At 40.8% G+C, this 23,922-nt stretch overlaps 1 protein-coding gene across 1 annotated transcript in view; it reads right to left on the reverse strand.

Moving 5' to 3' along the window:
- FREM1 (FRAS1 related extracellular matrix 1) overlaps positions 1–23,922 on the reverse strand; it is a 145,799-nt gene that overhangs the window by 119,542 nt on the left and 2,335 nt on the right. Inside the window, 1 exon segment of the mRNA XM_070590749.1 lies at positions 2,043–2,549. Within this exon segment, the coding sequence (XP_070446850.1) occupies positions 2,043–2,282 (240 nt within the window). The 5' untranslated portion in view covers positions 2,283–2,549.

The raw sequence follows: 23,922 nt of genomic DNA on the forward strand, positions 1-23,922 counted from the left end.
GAGGAATTTTTCTTCTCTTCTTCTCCCTCCATAAAATATTCAGCCTCATTTCTAAATAAACGTTGAATCATTTTTTTTTAAATATATTGATTGGAAGGGATACCAATTTATCAGTTCACCAGCCTTTATAAGGCACCCTCATATATCTGTACAGCCCTGGGTCCTGCTTTATCAAGAACCTCAGTCCTCTAGGACTAGGGTCCTATCTTGCTGTTCCCCAAAATTCCAAGGGTTTGCTTTTGACCCCAGTCCCTGTAGTTGGATCTCTGTTTCCTGCAGCTGAGCTTATTCGTGTCACTACTCATCGCATCTGGTCTCCAGGTACGAGCTATCCCAGGTCTCTCCTTTTTCCTTGAGTGATGGGTGCCAATCAAACACACTCTCAGAGTGCAAGTTATGTTGGGAGAAAGTGGAGAGGTGTTACAATTACCAAATACTTGGGAATCCAATGCCTTAGGACCTGGGGCCATTATTGTATACTAACATTTTTTCAATGCCCATCTGAAGCCCCGTGACTGACAAAAGAAAATCTCATGGGAAAATGGAGGGACATATTTGGTTACTACCACATCAGGAATATTCTCAGCTTGACAGCCCTCCGTAGAATTCTGATGTGTTCCAGAATTAGACTATAACTTTAAGTGTGGTAAATGGAAAGTCTAGAGATGTCCATTTGAACTAGCATTTATCTAAGTCTCTTTAGTCCATCTCCACAACATCTAGTACCGCTTTTGAAGAACCTCATGGAATCTGTTTCTTTAGCCAAATGGAGAAGAAGAAAATTACTGTTCACAGTTCAGTAAATGGGAATGGTGCATTTTTCCAGAAACAGCAGCAGCATCCAGTGTTGAATATTCTCAAAATTGTTTGCATTGGGAGGAGAGTTAAGTCACAGTAGGAACAAGCAATAAAACCAGAAGCCATTTTCTGTTTTGTATGGAGATAAACTCCTACTTCAAGCAAATACAATATATGGCAATACAGACTTTTTAAAATCCAGTGAATTAGAAGGTAATTCTTCACCCTACCAAAGGATTGAGCATAGAATACTCTTAAATGACAAGGTCTCCAAGGTTTTGATGAAAGGAAAAAATTTTATGCAGACATTTTTGAAGAACAGTAAATATTTAAAGTGAAGTATCTTCATATCTCTTTTCCATGTCTCTTGCTTATTCAGGGGACGTTTTAAGTGATGTTAACAGAAGAAAATGTCTTCATTTTTTACTTTTGCCATTCTATGGTCACAAGTATGTCCTAAAAATCTTGAAATCCTGATATCTTATCCAAAGGCAATTTGACTAGCAATGGGTGAGATAATTTGGGACAGGAATAATCCTATAAAGACTAACCATGTCACACAATACAAGGGACTTCCCACTCCAATCCTTGGAAGGCTGTCCCTGTTTTTTCTCTCTCTCTCTCTCTGTCTCTCTCATAGAGTGGTGAGGCGTCTAAAATGGAGAGGTGTGAAATTCTCTTACATTGTGCCTTTTCCTGGATGATTAGCTGCTCTCTACCGTCAAGCAGCTGGTAGAATTTACAAAATTCTCTTCAATAAAAGAGGATAAATTGGGAAGACTTGTTGATTTGGTGCATTATTAATTAAAAAATGCATATACCTATATTAGTTTGAACCTGCCTTCCTCCAAAGGTGTTAGCACAAATAGGAGTAAATCCTGTTGATTTCATGGTGGTAATCCAAAACTAGCCAAGAACACTCAAAAACAGGTTTTACCAATATCAAATCATGATGTTGTACACCTGAAACTGAAATAATGTTGTATGTCAATTATACCTCGATTTAAAAAAAACTTTTAAAAAACAGGTTTTACCTTGCATAGGAAAACAGTACAATAGTATGTCTGTGAACTCCACCATTTCAAATTTAAACATCTTACAATACTCACTTTTGGTAGATTGAAAAGAGACCTTTTATATTTCTCATTTTTTCTCTCCCTCCCTCCCCCTCTCTGTCCCTCTCTCACACTCACACACTCACGTTCACAGACACCACTAAACAGAATATCTCGACTATGACCTACCTGTGGAGTGAGTTTCCCAACTCTCTGGGTTATTGGCTCATTCATCACAACTTCCACTTTGCAAGCATCTTTCTCTTTGGGAATGGCAAACTTCAGGTCATCTCCAGACAGGAAGGTGGAGCTGCCCTTCACCACCCTGACCCCACGGTTAGTGCTGACGAAGGTGGGGCTGGCCCAGCCTGGGAGCAGCAGCAGCAGCAGCAGCAGGGCGTTCAGCCCACCCCAGCTCAGGGAGCTCATGCTGACACTGGCCAACTGGTTTCGTCCACCAGCGAAATCCCTTCAACAAAGGAGGGCTTCTGTGCTTCCTCGGGGGATGTCAGCTCATAGTCCAAGGGGCAGGGCAAAGGGTCCCGACAATGTGCCCCAAGATCTTAACATGTCCCTTTCATTTCAAACTCGGACAAGGAGGCCTTTCAGGCAATCCCAGGGGCTTTTAATAAAACTTGCTGATCCCTCCTGACAACGCCGGCAAGATTAATGTGCCTCCCCAGTGCTTTCTTAATCCTGCAAATGGGAGAAAGGGTTAGAGGAAAGGGAGAGAGAGAAACCAAAAGGTTTGTGTGGCTATTCAAAAGATCCCTACCGACAAAGGAACCTTTCAAGCAGCCTATAATTTAGCTAAATTAAAAACAAATAAACTAACTTGACCTCCAGGCCCATCTGAAAGGCGATGCAGCCATTTCATTACCCTGCTAGTAACTCCTGCTTCCGGACTCAACATGCCCCAGTCGGATGTCAGCTGTGTGGTCCAAAAGGAGCACGCCAGCCTCGCTGCCCAAGCACAGCGTTTGGTCCTCTGTGTTCAGAGAAAGCTCTTGAACTCTTTGCTTCTGTTTCCTCATTTGATATATGAGGACTATAATCTAATTTGTGTAAGAGAGCTGATAGAATTATTTACATGTTGTTGGAAAACATGATTAATTCCAAATCAATGCTATCCAAATAAGAAATAGGCTTAATAATTTGTCACATAGGCACAATTCTGACTTTTCTGGGCAATGGAGATGCCTAAGAAACGCTTGAGTGGAAATTGGGGAAAATATATATTTTTCCAAGTGAGCATAAGGGTTTTTGTTTATGTGTAACAGGGACCAAAAATAGAGAAACATGGCTTCAATATATACAGCTAACAACACAGTGGATGTACGTGCATATTTACATTATCTACAAAACTAATTACATTATAATGTACTGAATTTGCACAAATGGAGTCTTTGTTTCTATTTTAACCACTTAGAATTTCATCATTATTTCTCTGTGTTCTATAAGAACAGAAACTATTTTATCCAAAATAAAATGTGTTGAAATATATCCTTAAACTCAATGTCTGATTAGCTGAACCAATGGTGGTTTATTATGCCCATGGAAAGCCCATCCATTTTTATAGTTTCTGTGCATGGATACTGAAGTAAACGTTTGTCAGAAGGGTGTGAACAGAAATGCCTCTATTATCCACAGCTAATCCATTAAAGGAAGACTCATTCTCTTGTCACTGTGTGAAACCTTTCACATCTGAGGTAGTGCATGACATGTGTCTCCCGACACCTGAGGGGGTGTACGCTTTACAGAGCAGCTTATTTTTTTTATGGTGTCAGTCCCCGAATAAAACAGTTCACACACTCCCACTGACCATGTTGCCCACACTCAGGCTAAATTAGGTTGGCTTATTTGTTCAAAAATGCAAATCTGGTTGTTAAACTTTCACAACAAAATCAAACTCTGTTTCTGTCAACCTTCAAAAACAGAAACCAGTTTAAGAGTCAAAGTGTTTATTTGGAATCAAAGAACTGCAATCCGGGGAGCAGAGATTCAGGTAGAAACCCAAGGGTGTCCCGCTGGGGAGTAAAAGTCAGGGGCTTTTAAAGGCAAAGAAGGGAGGTTGCATTACAAAGAATTTTAATTGGAGTTGAAGGCAGAAGCTAGTCTTGGCTAAACATTGATCGACTATTAACTCTAGCTTCCGAAAGTTCACAATCCTCAGTCTTTGTGATCAGGATATCTGTTCTGCTGACCTCTCACACAATTGCTTGTAAAACAATTGCAGTTTTAGCCCAGATCAAAGGTTTGGCCCTGTCCAAGATTCAAGACAGCAAAGCGGTTCCTTTGGAAAGGCAGCTGCGTTTAAAACTGCTCCTCTATAGTCAATTTTGACATTTCTAGGACTTTACAATCTAACGCATTCCTCTTATCTCACTTCTTTTCTTTCACTGCTTCTTGCTAGACTCCTAAACTTTTTAATATTGGGGAACCTATGGTCCAGTCCTTGGACCTGTTTTTTGTCCATACTCCCTCCCTAGTGCTCTCATTCCTTGGCTTTAAATACCACTTATATGTCATGAGTCCCAAATCTATATCTCTAACCTCCTCACTTAACTCTAGATCGTAAGTGCAACTGTCTATTTGACAGCTCGACATGGTTATGTAATAGGCAAGTCGTACTTTGTGTAGCCAAAATTGAGCTCTTGGTCTTTCCTCCCTCAGTCTCCACTATCTCAGTTAATGGCAACTCCAACTTTTCAGTTGTTCTCTTGTTTGTCTCATACTCTACATCTAGATAAACAACAACAAAAAATCCTATTTGTTCATTGTGGTGGACAGACCTTAGAGAGACCTCCAATTCCAGCCCCGTAGTATCCAGAAGCTCCCTCCCCTTGAATGACAGCAGAACTTATGACACTTCCAACCAACAGAATAAGGCAAAGGTGATGGATGTCATGCCGTGATTACATTACATGATATATAAGACTCTCTCAGCAGACTGGAGCTAGAGGGTCTCCTGCTGAACTTGAAGAAGCAAGCCTCTAGAAGTCTACTGTCACAAGGAAAAGAATTCTGCCAACAACCTGAACAAGCTTGGGAAAGATTCTTCCTAAATCAAGCCTCCAGATAAGAATGGATCCCAGTCAACACCTTGATTGCAGTCTGACGACAACCTGAAGCAGAGAACCCAGGTAAGCCATGTCTGGACTCCTGACCAGTGAAATCAGTGAAATAATAAATTTGTGTTGTTTTTAGGCACTAAGTTTTAGTAATTTGTTTACACGGTAATATAAATTTAACTCTTGCTCAGTTCAAAACATATCTGGAATCCAACTATTTCTCACTACTTTCATTGTTATCACCCTGGTCCAAGCCACCACCAACTCTGCAGAATGATAGCAATAGCATCCTATTTGATGTCCCTGCTTCTTCTCTTGCTTCCCCTATAGGCATTCCTCAGCATGGCACCCAAGGTTCCCATTAAACATTGCTTATATCATGTCAATTTGTGCCCCAAACCTCCAATGGCTTCTCATCTTAGAGTCAATGCTGAAGCTCTCCTGATGGCCTGTAAGGCACCACGGAATCTGTTTCTCCTTGCCTCTCTCATCTCCTGTTTGTCTTCCCTTTGCTCACTCTGTTTCAGCCACACCAGAATCTTTGCTTTGCCTCAAACAAATCATATCAATTTTCCCCTTCTCACCCCCATCCCAAACCTTCCCACCTGCTTTTCCCCTCTGGCACAAACATTCTTCCCCCAGAATCCCTCTTTCTACCTCACCACTTTCAACTTTCCATCAAATATCACATTTGCAGTGTGGCCACACTTAACTACCCCATTCAAATTATGATACTCTCATCCCCAGCATCCTTTTCTGCTTTGTTTTTAACCTTAGCACTTGTAACCATCTAACATAGTAGGTTTGCTTATTTACATAGGTCGCTGCCATCTCTCCCATGAAGGTGAGAATTTTTATCTTTTTTATTTGTGGATTTATCTTTATGATTCCCTCAACCCTTTTGCCCAGATTGAGGAGGCTGCCTTGCACATAAGGAACAGGGCCATGCCATAGGCTGGCAGAACTGCGAGCTAGAAGGAGACCAGGTCTCTGGGCCCTATGCAAAGCGGAGTCACCGTACCAGCCCATTCTTCCAGAATTTTACACGGCAGAGAATGTAAATTTCTTTCCTGTTTAACCCACTGTTATCTTGGGTTTGTTTTGTTACTCATGGCTGAACTTGAACTACTCTTTTAATAATCACCTTATTCTTCAAGTTTTTCTATTAATTTAGTCTAGTCACTAATCAGCTAAATATTGTAACTTCTTACCTAACAGCATATGGGGCCATAGCTCATTCTCTAATTGTCTCATAAGTCCTTAACTAGGAGATAAAGGCAAAGACCAAGATCCTAATGTTCATTGACCAGGAAGAGACCAGAGAAAAAGAGAAGGAAATCTATTTCTGTGGCTCCCTCTGCCACAGTGGTGTGAAAAGAGTAGACTTAAATTCTGAAGATCTGGATTCTAATCTTGATTCTTATGATCAGTTTCCCCCCTCAAAAATGGGGCCATCCATTCTCCTTCTTCTGGTCTCCCCGTGAGAACAAATGAAATAATCCATATGGAAATATTTTCTTAATTATAAAGGCCCATACAAATGTAACATTATTATTACAAAATATATCAAAGGAATAAGAGAGTAAATCTTGTCTCAAGGAAAATAGACTAGCAAGACTGGTGCCTTGGTGAAGGCAACAGAATTAGGTTGAGTGAAAGCCAAATTGAGTACGTTTTATTTGCATTCTAATTTTCTCTTTTTCTTCCTCATTGTCTTAAGACAGGATGTAGTAGTAAAAACCGAGTTCTAATATTTCAGAAACAACCTGAAGCAATACAAGTGGGAGGGAAGGACGTAAGAGTAACAATTTCCAAATTCAAAATCAAACAAAACTCCTCCTTCTATCAACTGGGGCTGGATGAAGTTTACAAAATTAGGCTCAATAAAGATCAAAAGAGTATGCTGTATTTATGATTTATTTACATTCTCATTTTGCTCTTGTATTTTTCTCTTGGCATTGGGAAACACCAAGTATGTGGACATTCCATGGAGAATATTGTTGTGATTTTTGCTTGAAGAAGGTGGCAGGGGAAGGGAAAGAGGAAAGGATTTGGATGAACAGACAAAGAGTGACGGGGTGAAAAAAAATAAACAAACAAACAAAACGCAGAACGGCAGCAAAGGAAATCAGGACTCGGAGTTAAAAAAGATTTCACACACAATGATGGGTCTTTTATCTCCCCCAAAATAAAATGGTAGTAATTGTCCTGTCTCTGATACAAAATTATGATATCCAGAGACAGCCAAAATTTACTTGACAACACTAATGGGAAGCCTAGCCCATCTTGAGATCTCCATTTTCTTGGTCCCAACTTAGGGCCGAGTCAGACCCTCAGAATCCGTCTGTCCACAGCTTGCTCTGATTGCCGACAGGGGTCAGCAGAATCAGTGGGGACATTTGGAAGTGGAAGCAGAAAGGGCACTTGGCTTGATGCCTCAAGGGAGCTTGTAAACTGGCTTTTAGCCTCATCAGACTTAATTTGACTCTGCAATAGAAACAAATCCTGTCTCTGCTTGCTTGAGTGGTTCAGCTGCTTCTCAGCATTTCGAAAGCCTCAAGTCGCGGCTACAAACCAGTTCTGCTCTTACAGACCATTTTCCCACAATTGCTTTTTTCTTCACGTGGAAATCACGTATTCTAAGTATATCTGTACAAGCCAACTAAAATGGGTGAAAAGTTGTTCTGAAAAGTGGGAAAGCACCCTGCTTTGAGTTCTTCCTTATACAGATTCAAAAAAGCTTTCTTCCACCAAACTTTCTTCCTTGGTAATTTTCCTAAACAGAAGAAAATAATTTAGTAACATTTTATCTGGTGGAGGGGAAATGTGAGCTAGTATTTATTTTATAATTACACATTCGGTTTAATCATAAGAGCATGTATTTTTCATGTTCCTAGAAACACGATACCCATCACTTATCTGAGATCATCTGTGCACAACGAGAAAAAAACGGATCCCAGCTGTACTCCTAGGCTCTCTCTGTAATGGAAATTCTTGATGGTCGAGGGTAATGATTTGTCTGATGAGAATCATATCTACTATCACTTCTCTTTGTAGTTTTGCAATCGTAGCTACACAACACCGGGGAAGAGTGCCTTCCTCCTCCTGAGCCCAGATTCTATCAGATATCCACAATCAATCACAGCTTTGTTTGCTTGCTTTGCTGTTTGCAGAACTCCTATGTGGCCTGAAACATCTTATCCTCAGTGTTCCAGGTAGTTATTACCAATCAACTGAAGATGGTGTAAACAATGGAAACTTTTGTCTTTCCTGTGCCTGAGGCTATTAGCTCCTAACTCACAGTTTAGATCTCACAAGTACCCGAAAGTCATTTTTTTTTTTTTTTTTTTGGTGAGGAAGATAGGCCCTGAGCTAACATCTGTTGCCTGTCTTCCTCTTTGTTTTTCCCCTCCCGAAACCCCAGTTTATAGCTGCATATGCTAGCTGTAAGTCATTCTAGTTCTATGTGGGATGCCACCACAGATGGCTTGGTTAGTGGTGCGTAGGCCTGTGCCCAGAATCCAAACTGGGGACTCCCAGGCCACCAAAGCAGAGTGGGCAAACTTAACAATTCAGCCATGGTGCCGGCCCCCCAAAAGTCTTTAAGAAAGAAAATCAATTAATAGAGAAGTGGCATTTTAAGCAAAAAATAGCCAGCTCAGGATGGACCCATTCCCGCCCACTCAAACACAGACTTTGATACGCTTGACTAGAATGGTAAAGAAAACCAGCGAGATTGTCTAAGTTTTACTCCACATCAAAATCTTTAAAATGCCAGTCAAAACGAACTTTTGAAGCCATCACAGAATTTCTTTTGATAGATTTTTTAATTATCGCAATTTTCACCCAACTAATTTCCCAAGTAATTCATATAAATCGAATATAAAAGTTTCGATCATAAATTTGTAACTGAATACCATTATCCACAGGACAACTGGATTGGGTCCAAATCATATATAACATAAATTGATTCACCGAGAAGCAATGAATTGGAAATCAGGAGAACTGTATCCACAGGGAACCACTAGCTGTCTAAACTCAGAGAAAATGGTTCTCCTTTTTTGTGTTTTAGCTCAGGAAATTAGACTTAGATAGACTTTACCAAGGATTTCAGATCCACCGCCTCCTCTGACCTTACCACCCCGAGACAGAGAAGTCTAATTGCTTCTTGTTAGAGGAAACAAGGAGTCCACATTCTGAGACTTGCCCAAAGTCACAGCTGGAAGCAGCAGAACCTGGGAGAAGGGGGCCTCTGGCACCCGAGTGAAGTGCTCTTCCCTCCTCTGTCCTGACAACCTGCTTCCTTTCCCTCCAACAGAGAGCAGCTGAGCCACACTCAGAAGAAGCCCCGGGAAGACACAGACATGAAGTAAGTTCTTCTCTTTCAAGAAGCTCCTAACCTCTTAAAGAAGATTTATTGTACAATGACCTCATGAGGGTGGAAAATCCTTGGTGATCTTGCCCAACATGGGATTTCCAGAATGAATTCTCTCAGACAGGGAGAATAGAATTGTGGATAAGAAAAACCCACTTGTGACTTCTAAGTTTTTTTTTTCTTTAACAAACAATTCTTAGTATCTTCCTTTTCTCATTTTTTGATTACTAGTACTTTTTGCTTACTATACACAAGCACTGGGCTATATTCTTTATATGTATGTCTCCATTTATTTCTCACAACAAACTTAGGAAGCAGTTCCTAATTATTCTGATTTTATAAATAAACAGTGAGCTCAGGAAGTGAAATAATCATAATAAAAACTAACATTGATTAAGTGTTTACTATGAGCTAGGTATTGTTCAGAGTATTTTACATATATTATCTTGTTTCATTCCTACAATGGTTTTAGGAGGTAGATAATGATTTTACGATTTGGAAAAGGAGGCATGAAGAGGTTAAGTAACTTGCCCAAGGTCATCGGTTTGACCCCAGAGTCTGTGTCCCTGTGATTGTAACCCAGTTTGCACTTCACCACTCTGTTACATGGCTTCCCATGACAACAAAATCATACACTCTGCAATTGCTTCACTACCCCCGGGGTCTTTTTCCTACAGTATGCAAACTCTTAACAACTTCCTTTATGGTTCCAGTCAGCAACCGATGACTGTTTCAGGAGTTAAAGTTTCCCAAGAGGCTATGTTCTCTCAAGCAAGTAGCTGTTACTTTAAGAGCATAGAATTAGCGCAGACGCCCTGTCTACCAGCATCTTAGTGTCCCAGCTCCTTCCTCCACAAGCTCAGCTTAAAGACCTCGAAGCAAACGGGCCGCTTCAAAACGCCAGTCTATTAAATCAATAAAACATGTGTTGATTTTCTTTATAATCCTCTACTTTGCAATTTTTTCTAAAGTGTAATCTAAATCATAGAATGTATGGTTTAGGAGAAATTTTAGGAATCAACTAGTTCATATCCTTCATTCTATTTATGAATTGTTTTTTCCCATAACTTCCTTTTACGTGTGTAAAAAAAATTCATGCTCATTAACTAAAAGATAAAAACACACGGGGCTGGCCCCGTGGCCGAGTGGTTAAGTTCGCGCGCTCCGCTGCAAGCGGCCCAGTGTTTCGTTGGTTCGAATCCTGGGCGTGGACATGGCACTGCTCGTCAGACCACGCTGAGGCAGCGTCCCGCATGCCACATCTAGAAGGACCCACAACGAAGAATATACAACTATGTACTGGGGGGCTTTGGGGAGAAAAAGGAAAAAATAAAATCTTTAAAAAAAATAAATAAATAAATAAAAGATAAAAACACAAAAACTTAAGGAAAAGGAAAAAATACACTTTCCCAACACCCAAAGAAAACACCTTTAGGTTTTCATATGTATCTGTATGTATATACAGTTTTTAAACTTAATTAGAACCATACCACAAAAAGAGTTGTGTACCATTGTTTGCTATTAACCTAACCGTCTGTTCTAAGCATTTTCCATATTACTGAACATTCCTTGTGATCTTCTTTTTCATCTCTGTACCATCTGCGACACGGATATACTATGATATCTACAGTCATTCTGTTGTTACATTGAAGTAGTTACTACGTCAGTAGATTGTGATGAAAAATCCTTAGTTATAAAAATTAGTTTATTTTTCTAGTTCTTTACTCCTTATAGTTTTCTAGAAGTGGAATTATAAGATCAAAGGGTAGAAACTTATTTTGAGGCTCTAGATATGCAGGCTTTCTGGAAAGATGGTCCTAACTTACACCCTTACCAGCTGTGTTCACTGCTGGCATTCTGTATCGTCCCCTTTCATCTTAACTCACTTCCCAAGTGAAATGCTGTGTCCTGTCACTATTTTAATTTGCATTCCTTTGTTTACCGGAGATTTAGCTTTTTTTTTTTTTTAAATGCCCATTAACCATTTGTATTTTCTCTTCTAGAGCCCCTTCATTTTACAGAAGAAAGGAAGTGATAAATAAATGAAAAGCAATAGGATATATTGGAGTATATGAGGAAGCCATCTGGTTTAAAACTAATTTGGCCTGACCTTGTTTTTCCAAATGGGCCTGATGTGGCATCGTACACCTGCTTTGAATATTTACTATGTCCCAAAGACAAGAATGATGCCGTTAAATATAGGGATGTAACTTCCCCCCATATCGGCATTTCTTTAAGGATAAGCATGGCTTCTTGGGAACTAAGGATTAATTGCTGACCTACTGTGCTCACCTTGTGACCACTGACCTGCTGACCACTGATCTGCTGTGCCAGCTAGGCATCTCATGACAATTGTAAGTGAGACATTCCTATCATACATGATGTATGCTCTTTTGTTTTGTTTTGAGGATGATTAGCCATGAGCTAACATCTGCCGTCAATCCTCCTCTTTTTGTTGAGGAAGACTGGCTCTGAGCTAACATGCGTACCCATCTTCCTCTATTTTACATGTAGGACACCTGCCACAGCATGGCTTGACAAGTGGTACACAGGTCCACACACGGGATCCGAACCAGCGAACCCTGGGCTGCCAAAGCAGAAAGTGCGAACTTGATCGCTGTGCCGCTGGGCCGGCCCCGTGATGTATGCTCTTTGTTCCAAGATGGTCTATAACCACTGTGTACACCCTACTTCTGTGGCGCCCTTCTTTCTTGGGGAGGAAGGCCCTGGGCTAGTCCTCAGATCTGGCTCATAATAAACTCACCCCAGTTTTGATTTATAGATTGATTATGGATTATTTGCATCAACAGAAGTCCTATGACAGGTAAGTGACTTTAGTAATGTTGAAATAACATTCTAGGCCCAAGATGGAGCCAGTCCTGTGGTCATGTCAGCAAACCGAAACTTAGATAAATTTCTTGACCCTGTAAATACTCTGCTTGACCAGAAACACAGTATTTTTAGCCAGTTCCCTAATGCCAAGCCAATTCTGGGCCTGACTGGTTTGACAAGGTGGCCCCAGACGATCAGATATTTTCCATTTGTCTCTTCCTTTTTCTTTATCCTGTAAAAGCTTCTTGCCTCCCACCCCATTTTGCAGTTATCCAAAAGGAGATTGTCCACTTTATGAAGTGTTAAATAAAGTTTGTTTTTATCACCTAAATTGTCTTCTTTAATCCTTTTTTTTTAACACCAAGATCACTCAGTTCTCTGGAAAGCAAGCCTGGATTGGACCTCTAGCTCTCCTGTCATCCAGACCAGTGCAATGCCACTGTCTCATTCAGCTTCTTAAATCACAGATGCTCACTTCAGAAATATCCCTGTCAGTACTTCTTCCCCAGATCTCAGGAAGCACTGACAGACACACAGAGCCGTGGAAAGATAGCCCTCTCTCAGGCTATGCGGCCAAGACCAAAGTTGCAAAGATGGATCTTTGGCTACCATGCAAACTCCTTAGAAGGTTTCCTTTCTTAGATTTTTCAACAGTTCAGTGTCTATCCTGCTGATAAAGGCCACATTTTGCAAATTGTGTTTGTTAAAATGCACATATTGGAGATATTCAAAGTTTTCCACAAAAAAGTCTTCTATATCCAAATACATTTGAAGCATAGAATGCTAAAATCTCCTTTTAAAGATTCACAATGTAATATGAGCATATTAAAGGCTCTAAGAAGTCCTGCAGAAAGGAAACCTTTATGCCCAAAGTTTGCAAACTTATAGAAAGCCTTTTTTTCTTCCATAAGAAAACTAGGCTGTTGGGGCGAGCCTCATGGCATGGTGGTTAAGTTCAGAGCACTCTGCTTCAGCAGCTGGGGTTCACAGGTTCGGATCCCAGGTGTGGACCTACCCCACTCATCAGCCATGTGTGGCAGTGAACCACATATAATGTGGAGCACAATTGGCACAGATGTTAGCTCAGGGCTTATCTTCCTCAAGCAAAAAAATAAATTAAAAACCAGGTTCTTTGAGAAATCATTTGAGATACCAGGTTAGGGAATTAAAATAACTGATATATACGATGGCTATATGGTATCTGCAAAATTTCTAGTCATACCTGATAAATCCATACTTAATGAATCTACATCAGAAATCCAAATTCCAGGCCTCTTTCGAAACCAGACATCTGGCCTTTCTCTACAGATGCCTCTGCTAAGACCACCTTCAAAGGTAGAGAAAACTGATGGCAGAGGGAAAAGGTTCTGTGCCCTCAACTTACAGTTCTGTTTTTAATGACTACTAAAGCTTCTTAGACCATCAAAGGCATTTCCTTGAAGACTAGGAAGCCACCATAATTTACTTTCATTTTGCTTTTAGCCAGAGGGTTGCATCATACAAATTTTCACAATGGTTTACTTTAATTGAATAACTGAGAATGAAAAACACTCATTCACATTCACTACGGTTGACTGTACCTGTCCTTCGCCTGGGACTGACCATGGGTATGTATGTACCCAACTCACACCTGGGATCTTCCCAGCCAGAGTCACCCTGATTGAAATTGATTTTCCTCTTCTTGAGTGAATTCTGCAACTTTTAATTCACAATGAAACATTGAATTGTCCAAGTGAGATTCGGTTTACATTTACATTAAATCATGTTCAAGAGTTCATCTTGAGAACAATCCCATTTTTTGAATACATCCTGGTTCTCTGTTTGGATATGACAAATTCATCTGTTCATTCATTGTACAAGCAATTGTTGAGAACCCACTTTGTGACAAAGGCTATACTAAATACTAGGATTACAAAGACAAAAAAAAATTCTTGCCCTTAGAGAATTTATAGTCTAACGCAGACAGACAGAATATAAAGTAACAATTCAAAACGACTGGTGAGTGCTATAGCCGTGGAATGCATTGTGTGCTACAGGAATAAATAGGACGGCAACATTTGACTCAGACTTCGTGTAGGGGAGGCCTCCTAGAAGGGGAGACAGTTAAATTCGAAAGAACAAGTAGGATTTAGAAAGGTGAAAAGGATACATTTGAAGATGGAGATAAATAATGTGGCATAGTCAAAGAATCAAATAGATGTTATGTCAAAAGCAGAGTTTTTGTATGCAGCAGTAGAAAAGCACTGCATGCATAAAAGTTAACTAGGATATAAGCGCTATCTTTGGGAGATTGAGGTCTTGTGGGAGAGACATTTATAATCAAGTACTTTGTAATACAAAATAGTATTGCTACAATGGCATGTGAGCAAAATGCTCTAAAGAGTTCATCAAACTCAGCAGCATACATTTAAGGTTCTTCTACTTCAGGATGAAATACTTCATTGTGAAAAGGATTGCTCATTCAGAAAACTACCCAGCGTTGCTCCTTGAGCTGTGCTATGATAACCCGACCATCTTGCTTGCATGCCATAGCTAATGACAAAACTCAAACTCACAGATGTCTCGTGCAGAAGAGAGCCCAACCATCACAAATATTCTTGTTGAAAGATCTGCTGTAATAAAAATGCTTTTGATGACTTCAGAAACATGGTGATAAATGACAAAAACTGTAATGTTGTTTGAGCCTAAGTCACAGTATATCAAAAATCACAGAATTCCAGAGTTGGAAGGAGCTGCTCCATTTTTACATATCATCATCATCATCATCATTATCATCATCATCATCATCACACTTTATGTATTCACTTTGGTCCTGGCACTGTTTTAATTCATTTAATCTTCACAACAGCCTATGAAGTATATTCTATTCTAAGAATTCTGATTCCAAGGAAAGAGATAAGTAATTTGTCCAAGGCAAATGCTAATAAATGGTGGAGCTGGAATTCCAACCCCAGCAGACAATCTCGAGAGGCCAGGTTCTTGAACCATGCTCTATGCTCTAGCACACAGCAGTCAAGATGAGGAAATATGGGCTCTAAGAGGCTAAACAATTTACCAAAGCTTAAAGAACTGGTTGGGCCTGCTGCCTTATTCACTAACGCAAGCAGAGAGTGGAAAGTAAACCACAGTATCATGTACTGAGATGTAGCAAAGTAAAAAAATAATTGCGATTCTTGAAACCAAAAAATAATTAAACAGAACTACAATTAGAGGCTTGACTTTCTTCCCTGCTGAGGATCTTAGCACAATTCTGATGTTCAGCTGTGACCTACGCATCACGTTTTTTTTTTTAAATGGCTTTTTATAAATAGCTTTGTAAATAATTTTCTGATACAACAGTACTTAAAAAAAGAGAGAAGGGGCTGGCCAGGTGGCATGGTGATTAAGTTCATGTGCTCTGCTTTGGGGGTCCAGGGTTTGCGGGTTCGGATCCCAGGCATGGACCTACACACCACTCATCAGGCCATGCTGTGGTGGCGTCCCACACACAAAATAGAGGAAGACTGGCACAGGTGTTTGTTCAGGGCCAATCTTCCTCACCAAATAAATAAATAAATAAAATGCAACAGACGTGGAGAGAAGATGTCCCACAGTGAATAAGGGGCTACTAAAAAAAATGGAGAGAGAGAGAAGGAGAGAGCTTAATGCTCTGATACAGGCAGGATTGGAGCAGAAGTGAAAGAAAATGCAGCAGTGATAAGCACAGAAGCCAGGCTGTAAATCAGAACCACCAGACCCGTGTGCCTCTCCTGGTTCCACCATTTCCTTGAACAAGGTCCTTATTCTTCCTGAGGCTCTGTTTCCTCATTTACACAATAAATAATTGATAACTTTGGGGGTTGTTAAAATAGTTAAATATGCTAACGTATGTAAATGTATTATGGTTCACCCAAAGCCCCCAGCATAGACACACACAGCCAGGCTCAACCAAAGCCAGTCCTCCTCCTTCCCCTCCCTACCCAAGGCCAATCAAACAAAGTTTTTTCTAAAGCGTATTGAAAAAGTTACCACTGTAATGGTGCTACATCTCATTAAACATCTGTCCAAACCCACAGAATGTACAACACCAAGAATGAACCCTAATGTAAACTATGGGCTTTGGATAATCACAATTGGCTCATCAGTTGTGACAAATATACCATCCTAACACAAGATGTTAATAACTCGGGAAACTGGAGGGAGGGGGTGTATGTGAAACTCTCTGTACTTTCTGTTCAATTTTCCTATCAACCTAAATCTGCCAAAACCCAAAATTTATTAATTAAAAAAAAAGTTATTAGTTGAGCCATCTTTTGCCATGCTCCATGATTTAGGTTGAATTGACTCTCCAGTAACACTCAGACAGAGCTAGAAAATTTTCTATAGAGCAGTGCGGGGCCATCAGCAACAAAAAAGAAACAAGGCAAACCACAGTGACTTCTTGCCAATCACAAGAATAGGCAATCGGCGACTAAGCATGATTTTAGCCAGGTTGGATTGCTCTGTCCTTTCTGAGGATCTGCATATCCCCAGTTACTCAAGTGCCACTCAAGTGCCATCAGGTCTCACTGGCCCAGAGGACATTCTCCCACATTGAGGCCCCACATGAGAATGCACACTCAACGCCTGTGCTAGTTCCCCATTCACATGCGTGAGTCCCTGATGCCTTTGTGGCCCACTGAGCTTAACTGCGTTAAGAAGACCAAAACTGGGTCTGCTCACTTTGGGAGAATTTGGGGTGGGCTACAGAGATGGGAGCATGGGAGGATGCTCTCTGGCAGTGGGATTAAAAATGCTTCAAGTGCTGGTTCAAACACAAAATCTCCATAAACATCACAGGCTGCAAATAAAGTATCTGAATGCCTGATTAGATGACTTACTGTTGAATAAATCTGTGCAGGAGAATACAGCAAAGCACAAGAACAGCATTGCATAACAATTGCAAACACCAATAAGTCAGAGAAATGTTTTAAAAGAGAGAAAAACATGGAGCACACAGCAATCTTGGCTAAAATACTTTCTTAGAGTCTCCAAGACACAAGTAGGCTATCTCCAAAACTTGGTTTGCAAATCGTTTGTCTAGAAGTGAGAACATATTTACCATAGGCACAGTGTCCAGGCTGGCTGACAAATGCAGTTCAAACTGCGACATCCCTGGGCACTGCATAAACTCATCACGGTGGGAGATATTTCCTTGGGAAAGCACACTAACACATCTGTCCTGTAAAGTGTTGGCCAAAGGTGTTGAGATGCCTTTACTCAGTTTCGCTCAGTTCAGCTCACCAAATTCCAGGGCACCGTGCACGTTGTGACCATGCTCCAGGGCTGCCAGGGGTGCTGTTTTCACAGACCACAAAGTGAATGGTGCCCCCTAGAGTTGTGCAATGTGGTGGTTGACCCTGATGTCTCCCATGGTCCAAGGAAAAGTACTGGCTGCAAAAGAGATTTCACTCTCATGGCTTCAGCCCTACTCCACTGCCTCAGAAGGAAGCCAACAGTCCTTGCGAGGGCTAATGATGGTCTGCCTTATTGATGACAATGGGAAACACACCACGGTGAAAGAGTTGCCTCTAATGTCACCTATAAACTAGCAGGTCCCATCTCTGACTTCACATCACGATCGCTCAAGCATCTCATCCAGAGTTTCTGATTTAATTTGTCTGGGTGGGACCCATGCATCTTAATTCAAAGTTCTCTAGTTGATTCTAATGAGCGGCCAGGATTGGCAATCACTGCTGCAAACAACTGCACTGTATTTTCTTCTCCTTTAAGTATAAGAAGAAGTAAAAGGAGCTTTCATGCCCAAAGACTGCAGTTAGGTCCTTTGGGTGTCAGAAAACCATCAGGGTAGAGTGAGGTGGTGGGGCTAGGGCTGGGGACGCCACCTATAAGACCAGCCCCGGAAAGAGGCTAGAAGCAAGACCCAGTTTGGAGGTGGTTGGCTGAGGGATGGGGAAGAGGAGAGGAAGATAAGATGGCCCCAGACAGAGAGGAAAGGAAGGAACTTTTCCTGACAGCCTAACTGGGAGAGCCATTCTTAGGAAGCCAGTCACACGTGTGACATGTACAGACACAAGGCAGTAGCTTCCTGAATTAGCAAAACTGTTAGAAAGCAAACAAAGGCTAAAATAAAAAACATTAACATAAAGTTTAACTAGTAAAATTTTGTGCTAGCACCAGTTTCCCTTGCATTCTAACTTTTCCCTTGCTGTGAATCTTTAAAGACAAAGTTAAATATGCATATTACAGCAATAAATTTTATTACTCACAAGGCTAATATTTTTTCCATGCTTTTTTTTCATAGTGTGATATTTCAAGATGTAATAGAAATGGTCATTTCGGTTTAGGCAGAAAGTAATAGATCTCCCAAAAGTCATTATTGATCAGATCAGGAGATTTGAGGCTGCTTAATTATCTGCCGCAAAGCAGAAACATTCAGATCTTCTGGTTCATAAATTAAAAATCTCTCGCATCACTCCAAAGTCTAATTCTCCTTTGTGTTCCTAATGTACCGATTACTTCTCGTCAATTCTTCAATGAAACAATGGCCATTATCTCAGTCTCTTACAACACTTCATAACGTGGTCATGAACCTCAATCGCGTCCACTGGAGCCCATCTCATGATCTCCAGCCTTGCGTTTGGGATAAGCAATTTTCTACTCAATAACGAAAAACAAAAATCAATCTTTTGAAGGAAAAAAAGGAGTCAATTCCTTTTTTTAAATAAAACTGTTTTTTTCTTTTTATATAAAAAGAAAGCCAGATAATAATGCATGACATTTATGTCACACTCTTTAGTTCACACATCTCTTTGTAGACAGACCTCAATTAAGCCTTTGAACTAAGGATGAGCACTTTGACTAAATGGTTCGCTTTTTGAAGACTTTAATGTTTAGAAAGAAATGCAACCTATGATAAAAATACGTTACTTGAACTTTCTCAGCCTTGCTTTCATCATCTGTACAGTGGGGATTCATAATATCGATTTCACGAGATTTTTGTAAAGGTAGCTGTTGTTGTTGTTGTTTTTAATTATACGGACATTCAATTGCCCTCACGTCATGAGCACACGAGCTCCTTATGTTATTGTCTTAAAGTCTTAAGTCTTAGTCTTGGAAAGTCTGAAATGTCTAGGTCTTAAAAGTCTGAAGTCTGAAGACTTGGGTCTTAAGGTCCTAACTTCAGATCTCTCTGGCCATAGAGCTAAGTATTCAGACGTGATAGCTGTAAGCACTGGGCTGTCCATGACAGCAAGCCTGCTGTGCAACACCACGTGATCTCTGACCATGTCCCCATTAGCCAACACGTTTGTCATCATTTACCATACTTTTTTTTTAATAATAGGTAGCATTTTTTTTGTAAGTCTTTTTTTTCTTTTTCTTTTTCTTTGTTTTTCTTAAAGATTGGCACCTGAGCTAACAATGGTTGCCAATCTCTTTTTTTTTTTTTTTCTGCTTTATCTCCCCCAATTCCCCCTGGTACGTAGTTGTACATCTTAGTTGCAGGTCCTTCTAGTTGTGGCATGTGGGACGCCACCTCAACGTGGCCTGATGAGTTGTGCCATGTCCATGACCAGGATGCGAACCTGCGAACCAGTGAAACCCTGGGCCACTGCAGTGGAGCACGCGAACTTAACCACTCGGCCACAAGGTGGGCCCCTTTTTTCTTTTTCTTTCCTTCTTTTTTTTTAAGATTGGCACCTGAGCTAACATCTGTTGCCAATCTCTTCTTGTTCTCCTCCTCCTCCTCCTCTTCTCCCCTAAGTCCCCCAGTACATAGTTGTATATTCTACTTGTAGGTCCTTCTGGTTGTGCTATGTGGGATGCCACCTGAGCATAGCTCGATGAGCAGTGCCATGTCCATGTCCAGGACTGGAACCAGTGAAACCCTGGGCCGCCGAAGTGGAGCCCTCGAACTTAATCACTCGGCCACCGGGCTGGCCCCATCATTTACTATTCTTAACATAGGCAAACAGCACAGTGGGGAAGAGATATATGAGGACTCCAGAGTCCTCCTACCATTGAATCCCGTAGCCTGCGATTTCCACGGACTATAAGGAGCCCAGCACCAAAGCAACTTACAAATCTACAGACCAGAAAACATCTCTTTATTGGGGAGCAAAGACCAATAGTTCCCAATAAAGCAATTCAGCAATAATCAATGGGTGAGGCCACGTAGCTTCTGTAATGCAAAATGCTGCACGTGGCACACTGCTCCCTCCTAACCTGAATAGTCAAATCGGCACCACACAGGCTTTATGGCCAAATGAGAAAGATAAAATGGGTTCCATCTGGGATTTTTGAAAGTGCAAAGCTAGTCCTGCCTGAGAAAGTTTCCCTGTCACCTCATCTTGAAGCCACACTCTAAAACCAGAGTGTATTTTGACTGATTTTTAAATGGATTATGAGGCTACTGGTTTTATTCTATTTCCTTTTGCTGTAGTAATGTCTTCAGAATTTGGAATATCAGCTAATTAACACCAAGCAGTAGTCTTGACGTGGTGGCATGGTATTTTGGGCTGGTGTTGGGAGTTATTTGTTCCCCCAAAATTCATATGTTGAAATCCTAACCCCCAGTACCTCAGAATGCAACTGTAATTAAAGATAAGGTCTTTAAAAAGGTAATGAAGTTAAAGTGAGGTCATTGGGGTGGGCCTTAAACCAATACGACTGATGTCCTTATAAAAAAAGGAAATTATGACAGACGGGTACAGAGGGAAGACCATATGAAGACACAGGGAGAAGATAACCATCTACAAGCTAAAGAGGGAAGCCTCAGAAGGAGTCAACCCTACCGGCACCTTGACCTTAGACTTCTCTGGAATCGTTAGAAAATAAATTCTGTTGTTGAAGCCACCCAGTCTGTGGTCTTTTATCGCTCTTCCTTCTCTTTCTACCCTCTTTTTTCTCCTCTCTTGGTCTCATTGCAACATTAAAAATGTAGCATTTCTTAAAAATTTGACCTCTACTGACTTCTCCTACATATCCACTCCCACGGCCTTTGGCTATCACCTCTAGACTTAGGTATCTCAACCCTCTCCCGTAACCTCCAGATACACGTTCACAATCACCTGCTGGAGACTTCCCACCTCTATGCCCTGCTAAATGCCTGCTACAGGCATTTAATTGTTTATTTGCAGTCATTTAACAAACATCTGCCTTTTACCCAAGTCTGTAAACTTCTCGAAGATAACAGCCATGATTGTTCTGCTCGCTTATGTGTCTCCAGCCCTGGTCATTGTGCCTGGTACAGAGAAGCTCAATAATTATCAGCTGAGTTACTGACATCCCATTGCAAACACTGGACCTATAAGAAAACCTGGTGAAAGTGAGAGCTGCATGTTTGAATGGCTACGTCATTCCATTAGGTGATAGTTTATAGGCTGAGCATGGTGCAATCCCAGGGTTTCAAATTCGCAAACAAATATTTCCTCCTGAGGTTGGACCCCTCCTACAATGGAGCAAAAATCCTAAGAAAAACAAAACAATTTCTTTCCTTATATGTTTATCTGAAAGAGCTATAAAAGTCTCCAATTCTGGAGAGTCAAGAAAAAATTAGGACAGAGGGAATGTCACATCACCCTTGCAGAGATCTCTCCATACAGATCGCTTTGATATTCTGTGAGCTCACAGATCTGTTTCTCGCCTCTACTCAATCTGCTAATCAGAGTTCAAGACTGGGGTAGTGGTGGGTTGAGATCTATCTGCCCAGTCAACGAGATCTGGAAGAAAGCTTTATTTCCATTTCTCTTTTCTTTTCACCTATAAATTGAGCGGCTTGCCATAGGCTTGATTCTTTCAGCCTTCACACCTGTGTTAGCCCTCTCTCAAAGAAGAAATATTTATCGAGCACTTATCATACATCATGTATCATGCTAGGTGCTTTCAAAATACCTTTGAGCCCTTATAAACACCTGGTGAGGTGAGTAGCCATACCCTCATTTTACTCCTGAGGAAACTGGCTAAGTCACTTGGCCAACACTGCAGAACCAAAGAATATTGCAGCTGAGGATTGGAACTTAGCTGAAATTTATTCAAAGGCCATACTTTTTTTCTGCTACACCACTCTGATTTAATATTTGGGCTCTCCTATCAATACTACCTTTTGGTTTCAAAACAATCGGTAATGCTTATTGGATGAAATAGAATTATCCTATTATGTTATAACAAAGGGGAAGATTTATATAAAACAAAATTAAAGTATTGCTGTTGTGTTGTCACTGTGTTGTCTTTCCAAGGAGAAGAATCGCTTTTACAGGAAAAGCAAATCTGGGCTATGAAAGGGATTTGACAGGAAACACCAAACAACTTTTAAACAGTTGGATAAATCTTCATCGTGGAATTTTGATCCTTTCTGAAGTTCTCCTAACTATACAATGATTTTGCCTTATGATTTACAACATGAAGAATTTTTGTGCTAATAAGAAATGTAGACCTTGGAATGAAGATACCATGTCATTGAGTGCGACCTCATGAGACAAAGTCCTGGTTCACTTATTTTAAGAGAAGAATTCAGGGAGCGTTTGTTAAGTCCCGAGCAGCTGATAACACTTGATAGAATGCAGAGATGAGGCCCCGGGGAGGTGGAACACACACCAGCAGAAGGACTTGCAGCTGAGTGAGTCCTGGAGCGCTATCTGCTCCCATCTCTAAGGAACCCAGATAGGAAAGTTTCAAGGATAAAGTTGAGGGTAAAGAGTACCTTACAGTCTTAGCAGCTTTCGGGTAATGCACAAAAAGAGTACTTTTGACACCATATCATAAACCGCATAAACAGGGAGTGGATAAGAGTGAAACCAAAGACTATTTTGCCATCTCCCTTAAACTTACTAACGAGAGGCCCAGAAAAATATCTTAACTTTGCAAGATTCCTGTACTCTGTTCTCCAGTGAGTAGTTTCCCACCCAAACATAATATCTTCAGACAGCTGGAGGCTACATTTGTCAGAAAAGCACATAGATCACAGTTATATTTTCTTATCTTGATGGCCAAGTTTTAGAGCCCTTTGAAATGTTGCCCCAATCACTGCAGTACAGAGAAAACGCAAGATTTCATTAGGGAGTTGTTTTTTCTCCCAGCCCCTCAAAGGTCTCTGTTTGAGCCTCTCACCTGGTAGCACAAAAGCTATTAAATCACTTGAATGAAAGGTCAGGTTGCAAGCTGTGCAAGTATGGAAGCCAGCAAGCCCTGTCCAGACCACCCAGCTCTCCAAAGGGGTAGCAACACCAGACGCAGACCAGATAAGAGGCTGCCGTCCTGTGTAACCTGGCCCAGGAAAACAGCCTTTCTAGAGAGTCACAGGGTCCCCCATTGTGAGGAATGACTGAGCGCTCTGAAAAGGTAGCATTTGTCTAACTCCCTATATGGGCAGTCTTGGTTCTCTGTGAGAGAAAGAAAATTTGAAAGATATTTTTGAAAAACATTAAGAAAAGCAGTAAGCCAAATCTTTGGGACTGTTCTCAAAGAAAATGCTGTAAAGCTCCCATTCACCCATATCTGTGTTTAGAAGACTAAGCCATTTCCCTCAGGTCAGAATATCAGAGGTATCATTTCATTCAACCCTTTCATTTATGGATGGAGGAAGTGAAGGTTAGAGAAATTAGGTGGCTCATCCAAGATTGGTTAGCAACAGCTAAGATTTGAAACACCATGAGGACAAGGACTCTGTCCATATTATACACAGTGATTTTTTGCCGTCCTTGGAAACTAGCATGGAGCCTGGCATGTAGCAGGTACCTGCAAGTGTTTGCAAAGAAGAAAGGGAAAAAAGAAAAGGGGCGCTGATGACCACATCTTATTTTCTTTTTACTGT

The sequence above is a fragment of the Equus przewalskii genome, chromosome 22, assembly GCF_037783145.1.
Source record: "Equus przewalskii isolate Varuska chromosome 22, EquPr2, whole genome shotgun sequence".
In the NCBI taxonomy this organism is placed as follows: domain Eukaryota; kingdom Metazoa; phylum Chordata; class Mammalia; order Perissodactyla; family Equidae; genus Equus; species Equus przewalskii.